The 19260-nt window shown below is 55.2% G+C and overlaps 2 protein-coding genes across 2 annotated transcripts; both read left to right on the top strand.

Annotated features, from left to right (window-relative positions):
- Nucleotides 1–5959: 5959 nt before the first annotated feature.
- PYGO1 (pygopus family PHD finger 1) lies at nt 5960–8783 on the top strand. The gene is made up of 3 exons (XM_056865936.1): nt 5960–6032; nt 7203–7291; nt 7671–8783. The coding sequence occupies exons 1-3, from the start codon at nt 5960–5962 to the stop codon at nt 8781–8783; spliced, it is 1275 nt and encodes a 424-aa protein (XP_056721914.1).
- A 3305-nt stretch (nt 8784–12088) lies between these two features.
- On the top strand, nt 12089–18403 carry DNAAF4 (dynein axonemal assembly factor 4). The gene is made up of 9 exons (XM_056865913.1): nt 12089–12223; nt 12911–13058; nt 13525–13658; nt 14140–14338; nt 15162–15307; nt 16017–16126; nt 16394–16547; nt 17371–17476; nt 18283–18403. Exons 1-9 carry the CDS (start codon nt 12089–12091, stop codon nt 18381–18383), a joined length of 1233 nt encoding a protein of 410 aa, XP_056721891.1. The 3' UTR covers nt 18384–18403.
- Nucleotides 18404–19260: the final 857 nt, after the last annotated feature.

The raw sequence follows: 19260 nt of genomic DNA, 5'->3' as shown, positions 1-19260 counted from the left end.
GCCGGACCGGGGCGGAGGGGTCAGTTCAAGGACAATGAACGGGGAGCTCTCCCCCCCCCTCAGCCCTCTGTGGGGCAGCCTGTCCAGGCCCCTCTCTGCCCACGGTGTGGGGTGGTCTTCTCGGCAACATGTTAAACTCACTTGCTTTGAATGTTCGTTGCTCAACAATGTGAAAGGGGAGGGTGAAGAAGAAGTGTTTATATCTATATCCATATCTCTATATATGTATCGCTGTGGCAAAGGGGAGCCCCCTTTTGCTGGCTATCTACCTCAGTTTACCAGGCGGTGAACTCTGAAGACCAGCTCACTTACCTCACCTGCGCGTTGAGAGCTGGTCTCGGCTACAGAACTGACGATGCTTCCTAGTAGCCCCTGTCTGTCTCCCCCCTCCCCATTTATACGTGTAGTGTGCGGATGCGTGTTTGTGCTCAAAGGGGTCGCATGGGTTGGGGTGCAGAGCTGCTTGGCTGAAGCTCTGCCCTCAGGAAGGGAAGGGTGTGGCTTCGCTTGGCTTGGCTTGCCAGCAGGAGGAGGAAAAGAGCGGGCAGCTTGCCTGGCGGCAGAAGCCAGCAGAGCCCTGGCCGGGCAAGTTGGGCAGCCCTCTGCAAAGGGCTGCCCAACTTGGAAGGGGTTGAGGCCGCGGCCCTGGAAGCGCCCCGGGAGAGAGCCTGCCCGCTGCTGAGCCCCCAGGGACTCCCCCCCCACTCCTGCCTATTCCACTCCAGGGCGATTGGGTCGCCTTTTCGAACCCAGTCCCCACCTGCCTCCGACAGTAGTGCCTTCTCCTTGCGGCCCCCCATGTTGTGGCGGATTCGTGGGGGCCCAGCGCTCGTTTCTGTTCCGGGAAGCGCTCCCCAGGCGTTGGCCGGACCAGACTGGCCACGCTAGACGGCCAGCATTTCCTGCCACTTCCTAGCAACGGTGCCTTCCGTGTCCTCTTCTGAAACCACCGGTTTGCCTTATGCCTTTTCTCATATTCGTGAAGTGGCTTTGGAGTCTAGAAAGATGCCTTAAACGCTCTCGGCAGGCAGGGGACGGCAGCGGCCTCGCTGGCTCAGGAGCTGTGGGGCGGCCTTCCACGCTGGGCTCTCGTCCCTCTTGCCTCCTATGGGGCAGCTGCTGCTCCTGCGGCCCCTCGGGGGACCGGCTCTCCTCCTCCGCCAGGCAGCAGCCCAAGCTCTGCAGAAGCTGCCCACGAAGGGAGAAGGCAGAGGTTGAGCTGAACAGACCCGTGCTGCCCCCGCGAACCCCGCGCGACTCCCCCCCCCTCCTCTTCCTCCTCGATACTACCTCCTTGGAAAGTGATTCTAGTGATGTTGTTTTCCTGTACTCAGGGCGCAGTTGGTGACTTTTAAGCTGCCTCGCAGGGACGCGGGGCGAACTGACAGGGTATCGCGTGTTGTTTAATTTTTAAGTTGGAGAGTGAGAGTGTGAGCCCCTCCCCCAGAGCCAGGCCAGGTAGGCTGGCTTCCCCCCCCCCATTCCTCCCTCGCTTCTCGCAAGAGCAGCAAGCGGGCAAAGAAGCTGCCCTGAGGTGAACCCCCACCCCAGGAAGGGGCAGGAGCAGGTTGGCCTCCCCACGTCTCTCTGGCTTTGGGAGACGGGTCGGGCTCTCCTCCAGATGTTTAGCCTGCATGTGTGTGTGTGTGTGTGTGTGTGTGTGCGTGCGCGCGCGTCTTCTAGTGCCGTGCCAGAGGGGGGGCACGCTCACCTCCCACCATTGTCTTGATACCGAAGGCTTTAAAGATTGATAATAACCTTGTACCAAAGAATTTTTCTGTAGGAAAAAAAAGCTGCTTATTTTCCAAAAAAATATTGTGCTAGTTGAAAAATATAGGTTTGAATCCATTTTATTGCCTAGGTAGCTACTAACCAGAAGCAGAAGGGAACCGAACGCTCGGGCTTCTCTGGGTCATAGAAATGGGTTGACTAGATTAGTTATTCCAATTTTAACTACCTTATTGTTAAAAGAACCCTTTTTAAAAAAAGAAAGAAAGTTGAAATAACCACTCCAAAGACTTCCAAGTGTAATTATGTTTTCCTTTTCTTCGGCAATTAGCTTCTTGACTGTCCAGTATTAGAATATTTTTGAAGGGTTGTTTTTTTTTTTGTATCTACTTGCTGAAGAAAAAGAAATTCTTCTCACCAAAGATTTATTTTTTTTTGGTCTCGTTGGACAAGATTGTTGAGCGTATAGCAGAAGTCAGGCCAGATTATCTTGGCTGTCGCACGAAGCTTCCCACAGCCTCCTCCCGACTGGCCATGTCTGTGTGGGACGTGCAAAGAGCTGCTCTCTCTGTGTGTGGGGGTTACCGCTTCCTTCCTTCTCCAAAGACTTGTCTGCTGCTGTTGGGGGGCCAGTGGAGTGCCTCCTCCTCTGGGCTGTTGGGGGGGGCTCTTCCAAGGAAAGGCCTTGACCCCACAGCCTGGAGGGAGGGGGGTCCCAAACCCCCTCCCCTCAGGCTGGCCCAAGGGGACTGCGGGAAGACCACGGAGGCTTCCAGGTTTCCCAGGGTACCGAGGTCTGTGACACCGGCCGGTGGCCTGCGCTGGCCTCCTCCCTCCAAGGCCGAGGCAAGGGAGCCGAGGGCATCTTCTCCATGGCCCGTGCAGAGAGTGGGGCTTGGCTGGGGTGCCCCAGAGATCCAGTCAGCTATAGGCAACCTGCTGGCCTCCAATGCTGGCCAGAGAAATGGTTTCCTCAAGTACTTTTAAGCAGCAAATGGAGACAACCAAAGATATTTAAGGTTACCTTAGCATAGAGGCGGGTGTTAGTTAGGTCTCTTTGCTTTGTATTTCTTGTTTGCCTTAGCATTAGGTTATGACGATTCCTTCCAGATCTGAACCTCCCCCCCCCCCACACCCTGGAACCCCTGCCCTGGGGCGGCCTGGTGTCACAGGAATACCTTTTGGGGAGTGGGGGTTCGCTTGGCCGTCAAGGGTTTCCAAAGACTGGCCAAGCAAATTGGGCCCCAAAACTGCCACGAATCCTTTCCCTCATAGCCAAGGGGAGGAGAGCTTCCTCCGACTCCAGCAGCGTCTGAACTGGGGTGCCTACCAAAGCTATTCTCTGCAAAACATGCGCTCGAGAGTAGTCCCATTGATGTCAATGGGACACCAAAGAAATAACTCTGGGGTAAGTGGTGTGCTGAGAAATCCAACCCTTGTCCTGCATTGCCTGTGGCAACGATGCTGACAGACAGACATCTAAGCAGCATACTTTGTGCGCTGCACAAAAATGTGCAGTTTGCCTCTGTCCAGAGATCCAAAGATCTGGAGGTGGGAAAGGCTTTTCTCTCTTGCATGATTGGCAGCTCCCCCCCCCCCCAATATGACTTAGATTTCCCTAGGCCAGATGGTATATTAACCCCAAAGCTAGAAGCCGATGTAAGGGATGGGGTGTGACTGGGAACCTGATGTGATTGGGAGACGCCTCAAACCCCTGGTGGAGGGTTTGAATCTCCAGGGCATCCTTCACGCTCCAGGAAGCTGAAGCTGGGCTGGTGGCCAGAGCAGCCCTTCGGCCCTCCAGCTTTAAACCTTTTTTCTCTGTGACGAAGGGCCAGGATATCAGTAAAGTAAGTCAACGTCCTACCGCTTGAGATCAGGGTACAGCCTCTTTGTCCCTCGATGGGATCCGATGAGCTCGGCTGTGTTGCCTAGATGGGGGTTCAGTTTGGATCCTGACCCCTGCCCACTTTCCCTCACAGACCGTTCCCTGGGGTGGGGCGGGATTTGCCTCCCTGGTGCCCCCACCCCTGGCATCTGGCTTGGTGCTTTTTGGGAAACGGCTGGTACCTGCAACGTCGGCTTTTATACAAAACATTGGGTCTTGTTTCCTCCTGTTGTATTTTAAAGATGTGAATGAGTTGTGAGTGTGGGAGCCAGGGGGTGTTTCTTGAGTTCTGGGTCCCGCCACTCCCTTCTGCTGTTTTTGTAAGGGCGGCGGCAGCTGGCGGGCGACTGGAAGACACGGCTGAATTATATTAATTTTATATTTGACTCAGGGGATCAGCTTTGTGGATTCCGTCGCATAAAGGCAGCTGCTGTTTGCTGTGATCATGAATGTACCTTTTTAATGTCTTTTTAATGTTTTGTTTAATGTGGATTTTTAAAAAAATTCTGGTTTTTTTAATAGAATTGTAGTGAATGATAACCTGGTGTGTTTCTCTGGCTCCTCCCGGCTTGTTCTTTGTACAAGCACAACGTCATGCCAAAAATGAGTAGAAGTTTCAATGCCAAAATGTTTATGAAACTGCTGTCTGAATACTGATGGGATTGCACAGTTTGAATAAAAGTTTCCTTTAGTAAACCGTAGGCCTCTTTTTTCCTTTGAGAAGTCATTTCCTTTTCAGCGCCTACAGGATTTTCTTTAATGGGTCAGAGCTCTTGGAAGGATGCGGCCTGTAGCAGGTCCTGGGAAGCACGGATTGGAGCCGATTCCCCCAACAGAAATCACGCACACGACTCTCCAAGCTCTCGCTAGCCACAGCAGGGAAAAGTGCACAAGTGCATGTGCCGTATGGCGGTGTGGGTGTGGGGTGGGTGGTTGCAATGGGCAGCTGACCTGGGTGGGTGATCCCTCCCCAAATTGCACCCCATCCTAAGGCTGCTTTCTAAGCTTAAGCCACCTGGATCTGCGGCAGCCCTTGGCCGGCAGATGGGCCAGGGGGGAGGGTGTGCGTCCCTGCGCACGGCCCATCATAACACCGTGACCAGCTCCACAATTCTGTGGTTTGGGTTTGGACGTCCCAGCGCGGTCCGCTGTCTTTGAGGAGCAGGGCCTCTCTCCTGGCCTACGCAGCCCGCCTGTGCCACGAGCTGAGTTTGGGGGAAGCTGAGGATGTGTGGGGGGGAGTGGCATGGTCTCCAAGGAGGGCCCAGTTCCCTGGGAGAATCCCTGTTCTAGACAGCTGGGCGGTGTTGGCGGCAGCAGCAGCGAGAGCTGAAGGCCAGGGGCCTGGCAGGCGGGCAGAGGCTGAAGGGGCCTGGCACGCCAGCAGGAGCGGGGCCACCCAGCTGGCCAGGGGGGGCCTGGGCACAGCAGGCTTGGAGCAGCGGCTGGGCAGCCGCCAACAGAAAGCCAGAAGAAGAGCAAGCGGGTGGGGGGGACGACCTCCAAGGGGGGGGGGGCTCCTGTGGCCTTGCCAGCCATGCCCAGCAAGGGGGAGGCAGAAGAAGCACTCCAAGAAGGGGGCGCGCATTACGAGTGACTACTCAGAGGGGTCTCTGCAGGAACCCCTCCTGCGGGTCTGCCTGCCCGCCCGCCTGTGTGTGTGGAGAGCAGTCCAGGGGCTTCCCACTTCGGGAACCCCAGAGAAGGAAGCCCCCCCCCCCCAAGCATCAGAGGCAGCGTGGCGTCGTGGTTAAGAGCGGTGGTTTGGAGCGGTAGAGTCTGATTTGGAGAACCGGGTTTGATCCCCCCAGTCCTCCTGCACAGGAGCGGCGGAGGCTCATCTGGGGAGCTGGGTTGGTTCCCCCACTCGAAGCCAGCTGGGTGACCTTGGGCCAGTCACAGCTCTCTCAGCCCCACCCCCCTCACAGGGTGTCTGTTGTGGGGAAGCCGGCATATAAAAACCAGCTCTTCCTCTTCTTTCCTCCTTGCTCCAACTGGGAGCCTGTCAGGGGGGGGGGAGAAGGGGGCCCCGGGGGCAAAGAAGGGAAGCCCCTTCTTTTAACCGCCAGCAATTCATTGCGGGGGGGGGGCGGCTGTAAAGGGGGGGGGTGTCCTGGCGAAGGGCGGCTGCCCGCCGCTCCCTCTCCGGGTGGGTGGGGGGGGTGTGGGCCTCGGGGGGTCCGGGCCGGCCTGGAGCAGCAGGAGGGGCGCGCCCCGAGACTCGGCCCGAGAGGCGTCGGCGGCCCTCCCTCCCTCCTCCCCCCCCCAGGCGCCGCCCCCCCCCCGCCCGCCCTCGTTGCCCCGCCCCGGAGAGGCCGAGCGAGGCGGGATGGTGGGCCGGCGATGTCCGCGGAACACGAGAAGGAGCCCCCCCCCGCCGCCGCCGCCGCCGCCCCCCCCAAGCGAGCCCCCCGAGGTAGGCGGGCGGGCGGGCGGGCGGGCAGCCGCGCCACGCCCCGCGCCCCCCCCTCCCCCTCCCCCTCCCCCGCTGGAGGGCGGCGGCGGCGGCGGGGGGGCCACCGGGGGGGTCTTTGGCTGGCAGGCGGCACGCTCCCGCCGCCCCCCCGCCCCTCCGAGCCGCGGGGCCTGGGGGGGGGGCTTGGCTAGTCCCGTCTGCTGGCCCCCTCCCCTCCCCTCCCGTCCCCGCTCTGCTTGGGGCCGGGGCCCCCACCCCCCTGCCCCGAAGGGAGGGCCGTCGCCTGCTGGCATTCCTGCTCCGGGGGGCAGAGGGGGGGCCCCGAAGACCTTCCTTGCGGCCAAAGAGGCCCCCCCCCGCACCCCGCACCGGGCTGCTTTAAAAGAGCCAGACTAGGAGGTGGAAGACCCGGGCTCGAAACCCCCCACCCCCCACCCTGGGAGCTTGGCACCCCCTTGCACGGCGGGGGGGGGGGGGTCATGAGGGCCAGGCGGAGGAGACGGGGACCCCTTTGGGTGCTCCCTGGGGAGAAGAGCCGGGCTCAGGGCCCCCCCTTCTCCCCGTGGCTGGAATGGCAAAGGCAGAGGGGGGGGGGGGAGAAACCGCCTCTGGGGGGCCGGTTGCTTTCGAGGCCACGCTCCCCCGGATTGATACAGTTGTATAGAGTGGCGAAGTTGTACGTGGTAACTCTGTATGTGGTGAAGCCGCCTTCTACTGAATCAGACCCCCCCCCTCCCCCCCGCTCGGTCCCTCAAAGTCAGTCTGAGCGGCCTGGCCCCTTGAACTGGAGATGCTGCCGGGGATCGAGCCTGGGACCTCCTGCACGCCAAAGCAGAGGCTCCCACCACAGAGCCACGGCCCCTCATGAAAGGGCTGGGGTGCCCGGCCTCGCTTGCCGGGTGGGGGCGGCTGTGTTCCTTCCCAGCAGTCGGGCAGGATCGGGGTGGCACGCAGCCGTGTGAATCAGTCCCCGCTGGAGGCAGGAACGGGGCTTGGAAGCGGGATCTGGAGCCGTGTGCCCTCGGCATGCTGCAGGGGATCTTTTCTGTGGGGGACGTCCCGTGTTTGAAATGAACGTGCGCAGAGAGAGATCCAAGCGCACAGATGCGTCGGGACGCCGCCGGCCAAGGCCGTGACCAATGCAGCACTCTGTCGCTTACCCTCTTGTAGGTGGCGACGGTGGACCGGACGGGCTAGGAGGCCCCGGAGCGCAGCTCGGAAGCCCCGATAAGAAGAAGCAGCGCAAGTCCGCCGCTCAGGTGAGCGGCTTTGTGGTTGGCCGTGTTTCTCCCTGCATAAAACCCAACCAGGGAGGGGTGTGGGGGAAAGCTGGGGCCGCCCTGCCCGTGTGTTTGACAGCCCTGCCGCGAGTCTCAACTGACTGAGGGGGCTGTCGAGGCAAGGGAGGGGTTGCCTTTGCCTTCCTCTGCAGAGTCTTCCTTGGCGGTTCCCCATCCAAGTACTGACTCGGCTTAGCTTCTGAGATCGGTGACACCACCCCATTTGACAGCACATCCCTCGCCCGCTTTTATTTTCTGTGAATTCAGACAAAACTCCTTTCCGAGGTGACCCACGTCCCACTTCTGTCCCACTTTCTGAGTTGAAAGTAACACTGACGGAAGCTGTTTGTCTTTCCAGGGCTCCTGCTTTCCTCCGCCGTCTGAATATGCTCCGCCACTAAACCCCAGCTCGGATCACCTGGTAGCGGCCAATCCGTTTGACGATAACTACAACGCTGTTTGCTACAAACCGCTGCCGGCAGGAAACCCTTACTTCGCCAATCCCAATTACCCCGGCTTTGGCGGCTACAACACCTTCAGGATGCCGCCTCACCTGCTTCCCAGGATGCCCTCGCAGTACGGTGCTTCTTACCCGCTCCGAAACCAGCCCCACCCTTTCCCGCACAATCCGGCAGGGATGGTCTTCGGCCGGCCTCAGGCAATGAACTTTGGGCCCCACGAAAGTGCGGCCTTCGGAAACCAGCCACCCTACAACGCTCATGTCGGCCAAAACATCGCCATGCCTGGTCAGCACTTCAGAGCCAACCCCGGGGAAAACTTTGGCCACATGCCTTCCCAGAACATGACTCAGATGCCCCATCACGAAATGCCCCTGCATTTTGCACCTGGGAATAATCCCAGTTTTAACAGCTCCCCGGTGGAGCCCAACCCTGCATACGGCCCGCTGCAGAATGACTACGGCCAGAACAAGCCTTCGCAGAGGCCCGGCCCCAATAAGCACAGCCCTGCTCCCGCCCAGCACCAGCAGCATGGCTCAGACGAGGCAGGGGGCTCAGGGAACGCGGACCCGAAGCCCCCCGTCCGGCACGTGCCAGCAGGCCCAGAGAGCCACCCTCCCAAGCCCGCTGACCCCTTGAACAGCAGCCGTTCCAATGGGGCTCCGAACAAGCCCCGCCTGCCCCGCGGTGCTGCCGAAGGGGGTGGGCCGGAGAAGGGCGGCCCGCTCCCTCTGCACTCGGGCCAGCACGGCCACCTGTCCTCCGAACCGGTCTATCCCTGCGGGATTTGCACGCACGAGGTGAACGACGACCAGGACGCCATCTTGTGCGAAGCTTCGTGTCAGAAATGGTTCCACCGGATCTGCACGGGCATGACGGAGTCGGCGTACGGCTTGCTCACGGCGGAAGCGTCCGCAGTCTGGGGCTGTGACACATGTATGGCTGACAAGGATGTGCAGCTGATGCGCACCAGGGAGACCGGAGGGCCGCCCGTCCCGAGCTCCGACGCGTGAGACTGAGAAACGGCATCCCTTGCGGAGAGCGGTGGTTCGTCAGCTCCCTTTCCCAGTGGAGGGTGGTTCCTCTTGCTTCCTCTTCACCAGCTGGGTGCGACGCTCTTTTTTCTCACCTGTGTTTTCAGCGGAAGAACTCCAAGTTAGGCCTTCAGGTGCCACAAGACTCCTGTCTTGCTTTGTTTTTGAAATGCTTGCTCTAAAATTATGACCGGCCATTAATCGCCTGGTTTTGTGCACACCGACCGTGTTGCTAGAGGTGTCTGCCGTAGGGCCTCCCTGGCTACAGCGGTGCTCGAGGGCGGCCTGCGTTGGGCCCGTGGCATGTCGCTTTCTTGGAGGCGGTGCCTGCAGCCACTCTCTGGCTGGCGTTCGTTCTGCCCTCTGTTGTGAAGGGTTTTTAAAAAAAAAAAACATTTTAGAGGATCTGAGACAAGAAAAACCAAGCAATATTTATTTTAAAATTATCACCAGGAATGTCCAGTTACTTGTATACTAGCGGAAACTGTCAAACGATATTAACCTTGAGTAGTGTTAGGGTTAGTGCAGAACTTCAGTATTTTTCCAGTGTCTGTTTTAGAACATAATATTAGTGGCCTGTGAAGGACCCTCCTGATAAATGGGTCAGTTTTTAGTGTATCCTGAAAACTGTGCAGAAGCTCTTTCTAGGAAGGTTTTTAACTGCTAGTTTCCAGATAGAAATCCCTGCCCTAAAATGCTTGCTTTCTTCTTTTATTTTTCCAAATCGCAATTCCCCTTCTTACATCATGCCTGTCCCCTGGGCAAGTCCTCTTCAGAGGCACGGGGAGGGGGGAGTCCCCAAACGCGGCCTTCCTGGCCCAGGAGATTTAAGTTGGACCAGAGCGCCATCGCCACGTGAGGAGCCTGCTGGGGCTTTCCTGCGCTGCTTGTCAATGTACTAATTTGGAGGTCTGTTTCCCGGAGGTTCAGGACATGGGGGGCAGAATTGGGCTGCGTTTCTCCTCCCTCCACCCCTGCTCTTGTTTGCCTCCCTTAGCACCCTCCTGACTTTCTGTTTGCTGAGTGCATTTTCCCCTGCAAGGCAGATCCCGGCACGGTTGGGCTAGCCCCGTCACGTGGCCTTGTAGCCTTCTCCACTTGAGCTTCGCTGCCATTTCGATTCTTGCTTATTTTCCTCTTGCAGTAAGGGGGGCATCTAGAGAACATTCAGAGTGAAGAATGTCTGGGTGCTGAGGTGGTTCCTCAGAAGGGCGCTTGCGATGGGTTGCCTTTGGCTCTCGGATCAGAGCTAGGGAGGGAAATGTTTCCCTGGGGCCACAAACAGACTCTCGCGTGCTCTGTCTAAAATGTGCCTTATTGCACGTGCGCACTCGCGTGGCTTCTTCAAGGCGACTCAAACAGATCCTAGCTTGGTGCTAGGATGACCCCAGCTGCCCACAGAAGCACGCCCAAAGCGAGTGGGCCTGTGACCGTTTTTTGGGGGAGGCATTCATCCCACGCGGCCTTCCTGTGGCCTGCTGGGTCAGGCCTCCCAGCCTGGGCCAGGCACCACCACCTGTTTTATCCCAGCGCTTGTGGCCAAATGAGAATGTAATCTAGAAGGTTACGTGAACCCTTTTAGCATTTCAAGGAAGGTAAGTGAGACTGTTTTGCGCCAGGCTGTGTCTCTCGGGCAGAACTCGGACTAGGCCAGTGTTGCCATGGGCCTGAAATGCTCCTGGTGCGAGCATTGCTCTTCAGGCATCCCTGGGGGATGGGGCTGGCCCTTGTCCTTGCCCCCCTCCCAACGCAGCCATGGGAGGTAGGCCGATGCTCCTAGAGCATGGCCGTGCAGGCCAGCCCAGGGGCAGGCGCCAACTGTACTTTTCTGGGTGGGAGCTTCCTGGCTGTACCCTCTGGCCGTCTACTTGTGTTGTCTCTGTGGAATCATAATTACTTGTGGAATAGAATCTCTGACTCACTAAGTAGAGAAAAAATATCTGTCTTAAATACCTATTTTTGGTTTCGGGTAAAAAATTTAAATCTTGATTTGGCATTCCCCCCCCTCCAAGTTCATAGCAAGTAAAAATCTGATTTCCTGCTTTAAAAGTGCCCGCCTCTCTCCTTGCTTGCTGGTGGCGGTGCTGGCCATATGCCCTCCGCCTGGCCCCTGGCTGGCCGCGCATCCAATGGTGTCCTGTGGCTTACTTACTGTTTCATATTAAAACTAGTCTTTCCATAGGTACTGCTTACATATGCCTGTTTTGGGATATCAGTTCAGTACTCGACTACGATCGCAAACGTGTTCCACATTGGTGACATTTATTTTTGCATCGACGAGTGTCCGAAGGCTGGACAGGGGGCGCGCGCGGGGAGGGGGTGAAGTTTAACTGTCTGTAATTCAAATTGGAAAAGAGCTTCTGAACTTTTGTCCAGTCGTATTCTTTTTGGTACGAAATTAAATTACTATGTAATGCCGACCCTTTCCTCTCGCCTGCCTGCCTGCCTGCGCCTGCAGCTGCGCTGGGAACAATGGGAGAAGGGCCGGTGGGGGATGGGAAGGCTGGGCCCCATCCATCCGAGCCTGGCTGGTTGCCAGGTCCCTCTTTGCCACCGGCGGGAGGTTTTTGGGATGGAGCATGAGGAGGGTTTGGGGAGGGGAGGGGCTTCTAGAATGTTGTCTAGAATTACATAACCTCCAGGTACTAGGGTTGCCAGGGGGTGGAGCCTGAGGAGGGGGGGCTTCAATGGCATAGAGTCCAATAGCCAAAGGGGCCATTTCCGCCTGGAGATCGGTTGTAATAGAGGAGATCTCCAGCTGGTACCTGGAGGTTGGCAACCCTACACCGGTGGGAGGTTTTTGGGGGCGGAGCCTGAGGAGGGCGGGGTTTGGGGAGGGGAGGGGCTTCTATGCCATAGAGTCCAATGGCCCAAGCGGCCCTTTTCTCCGGGTAAACGGATCTCTCGGCTGGAGATCGGTTGTAATAGCAGGAGATCTCCAGCTAGTACCTGGAGGTTGGCAACCCTAGCTGGGAGGCCGAGGGCGCCTGCCCGCCTGCGGGGTGGGTGGGGGGGCGGGCTGGGGGGCGTGGTCCCCTCGTGCCCGGGGTGTGTGTCCTCCCATCACCCCCCCCCCCCCACAGCAGCAGCAGCAGCAGCAGCAGCGAGGCTTTGGAAGCTCCGCGGGGGGGGGGGTGTGCGCGCGCTGTCGAGGGCGGACTACAACTCCCGGCATGCCCCGCCGAGGGACGGCGCGCGCGGCCGGCCGGCCGGAAGTGCCGCCGGGTTTCCGGGGGAGCCGTGGCCTAGCGACGGCGGCGGCCCTTAGCAACCAACCGCCCGCCATGCCGGTCTGGCTGCGCGACTACAGCTGGGGGCAGACGGAGCGGGCCGTCTACCTGGCCGTGCCCGGGCGGGGCGGGGGGAGGCGCCTCCGCGGCCCCACCCCCGACGTCTTCTGCGCCGAGCGGTACCTGAAGGTGGGCGCGGGGGGGGGGAGGGCTCCGGCTTACCTGACCCTGACCCTGACCCTGACCCTGCCGGGGGGGGGGGCTGCCAACCCCCAGGTAATGCTTGGCAAATAATATAATTGCACTTTTGCATAATTGTGTGAGCCGAGTGCTCTCGTTTCATACAACCCCCAGGTAATAGCTGGAGATCTCCTGCTAGTACAACCGACCTCCAGGCAAAAATGGCCACTTTGGCCGTTAGACTCTATGCCATTGAAGCCCCCCCACCACAAACCCCGCCCTCCTCAGGCTCCGCCCCCTGGCCACCCTAGTACCTGCGGCCAGAGGGTTGGCAGTGGGGTGGTGGTGGGGGGGCTGTTGTCTGGAGATCAAGCCATAATCCCCCCCCCCGGGGTGGGGGGAGAACGCCAGCCCCCCACCTGGACGTTGGCAACCCCCTCTCCCCTCCGAGCAACCTGGCGAGGTAGGCTTAGGGTTGTCATCCTCCAGGTACCAGCTGGTGATCTCCCGCTATTACAACTGATCTCCAGCCATTGGACTCTAGAGGCATTGAAGCCCCTCCCCAAACCCCACCCTCCTCAGGCTCTGCCCCAAAAACCTCCTGCCGGTGGCAAAGAGAGACCTGGCAAACCCTTAGCTAGGCTGGCCATTTGCAATCCAGCCCCGCTTCAGACTCGCTTCCCTCCTCGCTGCCAGGTGAGCGCGCCGCCCTTCCTCTTCGAAGCCTTCCTCTGGGCCCCCATCGACGAGGCTCGCAGCACCGCCCGCCTGGAGGATGGCTCCGTGCTCTTCACCCTGCAGAAGAAAGAAGCGGCCGTGTGGGAATCCCTCCTGGCGGAAGAGGGTGAGTCGCCCCGATCGCAGCAGCCCCAAGGAAAAAAGCCCCCCCGCAACGCAAGGGGGCAGGAAGGTTGCCAGCACAGAGGGCAGATATCTTCCCCTGCTAAGTAGTGCATCATGAAACTGCCGTTCGGACAGCACAGCTCTTGGGGCGGCACCCCTGCAACAGAGCCACATGCTTAGTTGCCAGGTGTGTTGTGGAGATTTGCAGCACTGCCCGCAGGCAGAGGTGTCAGCCTTCATAGGGATGTACCTTGGCTTGCGTGAGACTTGGCAAGATTATATTTTAGCACTTCTCTGTAAGCTGCTTTCAGTGCTTGGCAGAGAGCGCTGTGCTTCCGGGCATGTTGCTGTAGGGCCTAGGCCTCCTGATGATTCCCTGTGAGCCCCTGCTGCTGTCAGGTTGCTCTCTGTTGACAGCTCTCTCGCAGCCCAGGATACTAAAGTGTGGGTGAAATGGCTTTCTTCAGTTGACAAGGAAAAAATGCAGAGAATCCGAGAGGATGCTGTGCTCAAAGCCCACGAGAAGGCGAAAGAAGAAGCAGAAGCCAAAGCTGTTCAGAAACGAGAACGTTCCAAGTGCGCTCTGGAGGCCACGATGAAGGTAAACCAAGAGCTGGCGGTCTCATTCCTTTGGGCTGGAAATGGGCAATGGCTAGTAAACAGTGCAGCGGTTGGCACTGTGGGCTCACACTGGCTTGTGCCATTTGGTCATGGCTGTTGCTGTCTGCAGAAATGGCCCTGGCCTTTGGAGTCAGGAGGAGGGGAAAGGATGGAGAGCTGTGAGGGCAACACTTGGAGAGGGAGGCAGCCAAGCTGGGTTGAGCTGGGTCTGGAAGCCCAGAGCCCCGTCTGCAAGGCTTTGACGAGCAGCTGGCGTGTGCCGGCACCCTCTGGCATCCTCTGGCCTGCTCCACCCAGTTCAGCCTGGAAGACCAAAGTCAGGGGACAGCTGCTTTGCTGCAGTCTCTGGGCTCCAGTAGGGTAAGGAGGATTGAAAGAGCTGCTCTGTGGAAGTCAGAGACAGATTGCAAGTGACTCCAGTCATTTTGGAGCAGGCTTTGATGTTTTGTAATTTAAAACAGCTAGAAGAAGAAGAAAGAAAAAGGATAGAAGAGCTGAAAGAAGCGGAGCGGAAAAAAGCCACAGAAGAGATTGAGACGTGGAAGGAGCAAAACGAAAAGCAAAATCAGCTGCAAGGAAGGGTGACCTTGCAGCCCATTGAAAAAAAGCAAGGGAGACGGGAGCTGAGACCTTCGAGTGGAGGAGCCACCAAGACAGCAGGTAGAATCCTGGGAGGGGACGTGAGAGAATGTTCTCTTGGGCATGCTGGGCATGTCTCCTTTCAATTGGGGATGGGATTCCCAGTCTCCCTCTTTCCCATGCTGCAAGCACCATTTTATTCTTTCATTCTAGTTCTCGCTGTTCTTTTTGTTTAGCCCTCAGTGCAACCATTTGCTTTCCTGCTGTGTCCCTTGCTGACATATCTGGTGGGGAGTGTATTTGTGAGCTTAGGTTTTGGCTCTAGCTCAGGTCCTGTCCTCATTAGAAGGGAGAAAACCAACCCATGTGGTATCTTTTCATATGAATACCAGTATTGACCAGACTGAGGAACAGTCTTGTTCTTGGTCGTGCACGTGCGAGCCAAGTGGTGGATGTTTATGCATTTATTTTCAAAAGATAACCAAACCTGGAGTGGTTTCCCTCCTTTATGGAACTTTATCTGTGCTCAGAACTAAAGGTTCCAAGAGATCAAGTAATCATATTCCCTGTGTAATATTTGACACAACCTTTTTGGTTCCATGGCTTTCATCCTTGGGACTGTGTTCCTTCAGGACGATCCTGGGATACTGGATGCAGTAGCACTACTAAATCCCAGATAATTATACCAAAGGTAGGGGTGTAAATAAATATACTTCTAAATAAAGTGACAGGAATGTTTGTTGTCCATAACCTGTTTGTGTATTTCTGTACCTACTTCCAAAGGATAGCATATGAAAGAGGAAGTATTTTCACATCTGTGCTGAGACTCCTCTTCCTCCTGAAGAGACCCTTCTACTGTGCACTGAAAAATAAAGTGTTTTGTGTGTGTTGTTAATTGTTGCAGCTGGAAGTTCTGGAAATATGTTTTCCAGGAAGGTGAAGGAAGAATCCGTTCCTGCTCCACGGCGCTGTGGCAACATACAACTCCATTTCACACCTCGTGTCTTCCCTACAGCTCTCAGAGAATCCCGGGTTGAAGAAGAGGAGGAGGTACAGAAAACTGACCACTTTGCTGTGGCTTTAAATGAATGTCTTGTGAAGGGTTGAGGGGGTTGTATTGTCATGTTGGTGTCTGCTGCCATTTCTCCTTGAAAGACTGGGTGTGCACACTAGAATGGTACAGCTGAGGAGTGTTCAGCTTTCACTGAATGAAACAAACCATCCCTTTTTAAAAGGGCATGAAATGGTGTGGCTGCGGAGTTGTGGTGTTGGGCATACAGGATGTCATAGGAACTGGCCAGTAGGAGCCAGTCACACTTCTTCAGCCACTTTCTGCATGACACTTAAGACCGCAACGGGCATGCTAGTGGAGGGAAATTGCACTTTCTTAGCAGATAGAGTACTGGGAACATGGAATCTTGCAAATTCTGTCCGGAGGGAAGATCTCAGCCAATGTGAAACAGCTGTAGACTTATTGCATTGTAAACTGACATTCTGGAAGAGCCTGCCATTTGGGAGCAGCTCCCCTCCTCTGGCATCCCTTTCCACAACACCTGTATATCTTCATAAATGTTTGAATGTGTCACAACCGGTTGTTTGCACACTATGCTTAACTTACCCACTTTATTTGGAAGCATGCGATCTACACAGAGTAGCGGGGTCCTCTACACAGAGAAGAGGCTTCTGTCCTCCACAAAGATGGTGTGTGTAAACCTCTTTGGTAGGCATGAAAGAACCTCTCTCTCTTCACTGCTTCTAGTGGCTGCAGAAACAAGCAGAGGCTCGCCGGGCAGTCACTGCGGATCTTGCCGAGCTGGAGGATTTGTCCGAAGAGGAGAAGAATCCAGACTGGCTGAAGGACAAGGGCAAGTGAGTCTTTGGGGAAAGAGGTGGGAAACCTCTCGCCCACAAAAAAGCCTTCCTTGGATGTGGGGTCAGGGGCACCTTCTGGGGGTGCGATTCACTGCAGGCTTTTGTTCCCTCTCGTCTGCTCCCAAGGAACCATTAATGTCTCTTCTGAGGCATATGATCCAAATCAATCATAAGTTGTGGTCTTTGGTTGCATTTGACTTTTAATTATTTTTTAAATTTTTCTGAAAACTCAGCAACTATATAATTGCGATTTTATGTCTTTAGTAAAATGTTTGCAACAGGCAATTACCTTGCTGCTGTGAGTGCCTATAATTTGGCAGTTCGTATCAACAATAAGATTCCAGCCCTGTATTTGAATCGAGCCGCCTGCCATCTGAGGCTGAGAAATCTGCACAAGGCCATTGAAGATTCCTCCAAGGTATTCCTTTGCAGCTGATTTGTCCATTGCTTCCCTTGGCTGCACGCACAGATGGCTGTGCAAACGTGATGCTACATATCTCACTCAATGTGATTTCTGATTAACACGAAGGATTGTTTCCCCCACACTCAGGGGTGTGCCCCCAATTTTAGAACATTCAGCATCTCCCAGATTCGCCAAAGCCCATCTAATCTATATTTTGGAAAACTCTACTGAAGACTGACAGTCATGTGCCATGTTCTGTCTTCTAGCTTGCCTAGAATAATATCCATAGACTGTGAACACATCACCATGCATGCTGTTAGCATAATTAGGGACAGAGTCTATGTTGGGATCACAAGCACAATGCCCCAATCCATCGCTCAGGTGCAGACGGCCAACTGTGATTTTGCCCCTTCAAGCTCACTCTGTGGCCTGCTGTAATTTTTCTGCACACCTGGACGCTGTTCTCGAGGCTCAGAATTCTTGTTTTCCCTTTTTGAAATATGTGGCAGTGCATCCCTGGGAGGGCAGAGGCTGTTGCTGAAATGGAGTGAATATTTGCAAGTGAAAAGTAAATGCAGCTTCTCCCAGCTGACAAATCTGGTCATGTGAGAGGGGCCATGTTTGGGGTTTGGTGTGGAAGGAGGTGCCCAGCTGGGGAAAACGTCCCTGGCAGAGAGAGAAAAAGGGAAATTATGGGTTGGGGGAAGATGGCCTCCCCTGGCTTTCCCCCCTTCCATGAGCATTTGGCTCACTGGAAGGTCAAGAGGTCCGGCTGTTGGTGAAGATTGATGTGCAGTGAAATGTCGGCTGGAACATCTTATATATTTCATTCTTCAAGGCCCTGGATTTATTGACTCCACCTGTTCCAGACAATGCTAATGCCAGAGTGAAAGCTCACGTCAGGCGAGGGACGGCATTCTGTGAGTTGGAATTGTACGCTGAAGGTAAGGAGAAAAGATGCTGGAAACGCCCCTCCCTACCAGTCCCTGGGCTCAGTGGTTCACTGCTGTGCTTGGAGATGCGAGGCTTCACGGGTCCATACTTGTCCCATGGTTTGCTCTGCTGTTTTCACCTATTTTCCCTCAGCAGCAACATGGCACAGGGATGAAATTAACATACGTACTCTTCTTTTCACCATTGGCTTTTTGCCCATATTTTTGTGATATGTCTTCCCAGAGGACACACTGCACAGTACAGGTTTCTCTCCTTTCTGATGGAGACTGATATGTCAAGCGGAGTAATTCCAGGTGGAGATTATTTTATTTTGGCTTTTAAAAGCTTCTGGCAGTTGGAGGGAGGACTGTGTGCGCACTGTGTGTGTGTTTGTGTGTGTGAGAGAGGCTTTTCATCTCATTGCATCCAGGAAATAGAGTGAACAGCTGCTTGGTACCATTGCTGCTGTTTGCATATCATCATTTTTAACCCTTGCAACTTTGCAAATCGCGAGTTCGAGGAGCTGCTTCCAGCCTGAAGAGAGCAACAAGCTTGGCTTGCACTCTGTGGAGAGTCCTTGCCTGTAGGCAATATTCTTCATGGCCGGGCTTATGTGTCTGCCTTCAAGGCATTATTGGTGTCGAAGTGCTCACTGAGGTGAGAGGGACACAGACTAAGCAGGGGAGCTCTGAGGATGTTGCTTCCGGGCCGGTTTGCTCTCGTGGCCCACCATCGAGAACTGAGCAGCCTGTGTTGGGAAGTGAGCCAGCGCATGGTTGCCCTTTTTCCTTTCAAACAAGCTGTTCCTGCCATGCAGGTCTGCAAGATTACATGGCTGCCCTCAAGATTGAGCCTACAAATGACAGTATCGCAGAGGATGCTGAGAAGATTCGACGCATAATCCAAGAAACAGAATGACTCTGGCGGAACCACCTGGTTTTGGGCAGCAGCTGTCAGCTGGAGGCCTCGCAAGGCAGAGCACCGATGCTGCTAACAGAGAGAAATCTCCCCCTCCTCCTTGGACGATGTTTTGGTACCAGCATTACAGGGATTAAAGGTCAGATCTTTTCTTTTTCTCTTCCTCAGTTTAAGTAGTAAGTGTAAAATACAACATTTGAGGTTCTTATTTTGTAAAAATGTTTTCTTTGTATGGAATGTTTCCTTAAATAACATTAGAACATATTTTTTCTAATTTAATATCGTGCGAAATAAAAAAAACTACACAGAAACCTGGCTTTGTTTAATGCTGTGTTTGTTTAAAAACTGCTACTAATATTGATAAAATTCTGAGGATGCTGAAATAACTAGGAGTCTACATGTTTTTTTAACATAGAGCATAGCATTTAAATAAAGTAAAAGAGTTATCTATTTCTGAGAATCAGATTCTAATTTTTGAGAGATAATTCAAACACAATTATTCTAAAGTTGAATATGGGGGGTGTTTTTGTTCTGTGGGTTTCAACAGATACCACTTGCATAGAGTAAGAGGGCTAGAACTTACCCCCATGTCAGGACTTTGACAGATTTCCCTGCATGCAGAAAGCGACAGGTCAGGGAGATGGCTTGGTTCCTTATGGAGGAGGCTGAGTCACATGAGAACTCCCCCCCCCCTGGCACTCCGAAGTAGTGCAGTGGTAGCATCCCTTGGTCCATTGATCTGCCGGCGTGGTTCAGAATCTAAGGATTATGTTCTGTAATGCTATATAAATAAAGCAAGTAAACACATATCTTTACATCTAAGACTAATTTAGTCTTACTGACATCAGATTTATTTGCAAGTAAGAGGTCTCAAGAT

Source organism: Euleptes europaea, chromosome 20 (assembly GCF_029931775.1).
Source record: "Euleptes europaea isolate rEulEur1 chromosome 20, rEulEur1.hap1, whole genome shotgun sequence".
Lineage (NCBI taxonomy): Eukaryota > Metazoa > Chordata > Lepidosauria > Squamata > Sphaerodactylidae > Euleptes > Euleptes europaea.
This window is presented reverse-complemented; position numbering and strand designations above follow the sequence as displayed.

Bases quoted from the DNA above. Each gene is read 5' to 3' on its own strand.
- PYGO1 (XM_056865936.1), top strand. From the start codon at position 5,960: ATGTCCGCGGAACACGAGAAGGAGCCCCCCCCCGCCGCCGCCGCCGCC. The intron at 6,033-7,202 runs GTAGGCGGGCGG...ACCCTCTTGTAG, and splicing joins CCCCAAGCGAGCCCCCCGAG to GTGGCGACGGTGGACCGGAC. The intron at 7,292-7,670 runs GTGAGCGGCTTT...TTGTCTTTCCAG, and splicing joins AGCGCAAGTCCGCCGCTCAG to GGCTCCTGCTTTCCTCCGCC.
- DNAAF4 (XM_056865913.1), top strand. From the start codon at position 12,089: ATGCCGGTCTGGCTGCGCGACTACAGCTGGGGGCAGACGGAGCGGGCC. The intron at 12,224-12,910 runs GTGGGCGCGGGG...CCTCGCTGCCAG, and splicing joins GCGCCGAGCGGTACCTGAAG to GTGAGCGCGCCGCCCTTCCT. The intron at 16,127-16,393 runs GTGAGTCTTTGG...TTATGTCTTTAG, and splicing joins TGGCTGAAGGACAAGGGCAA to TAAAATGTTTGCAACAGGCA.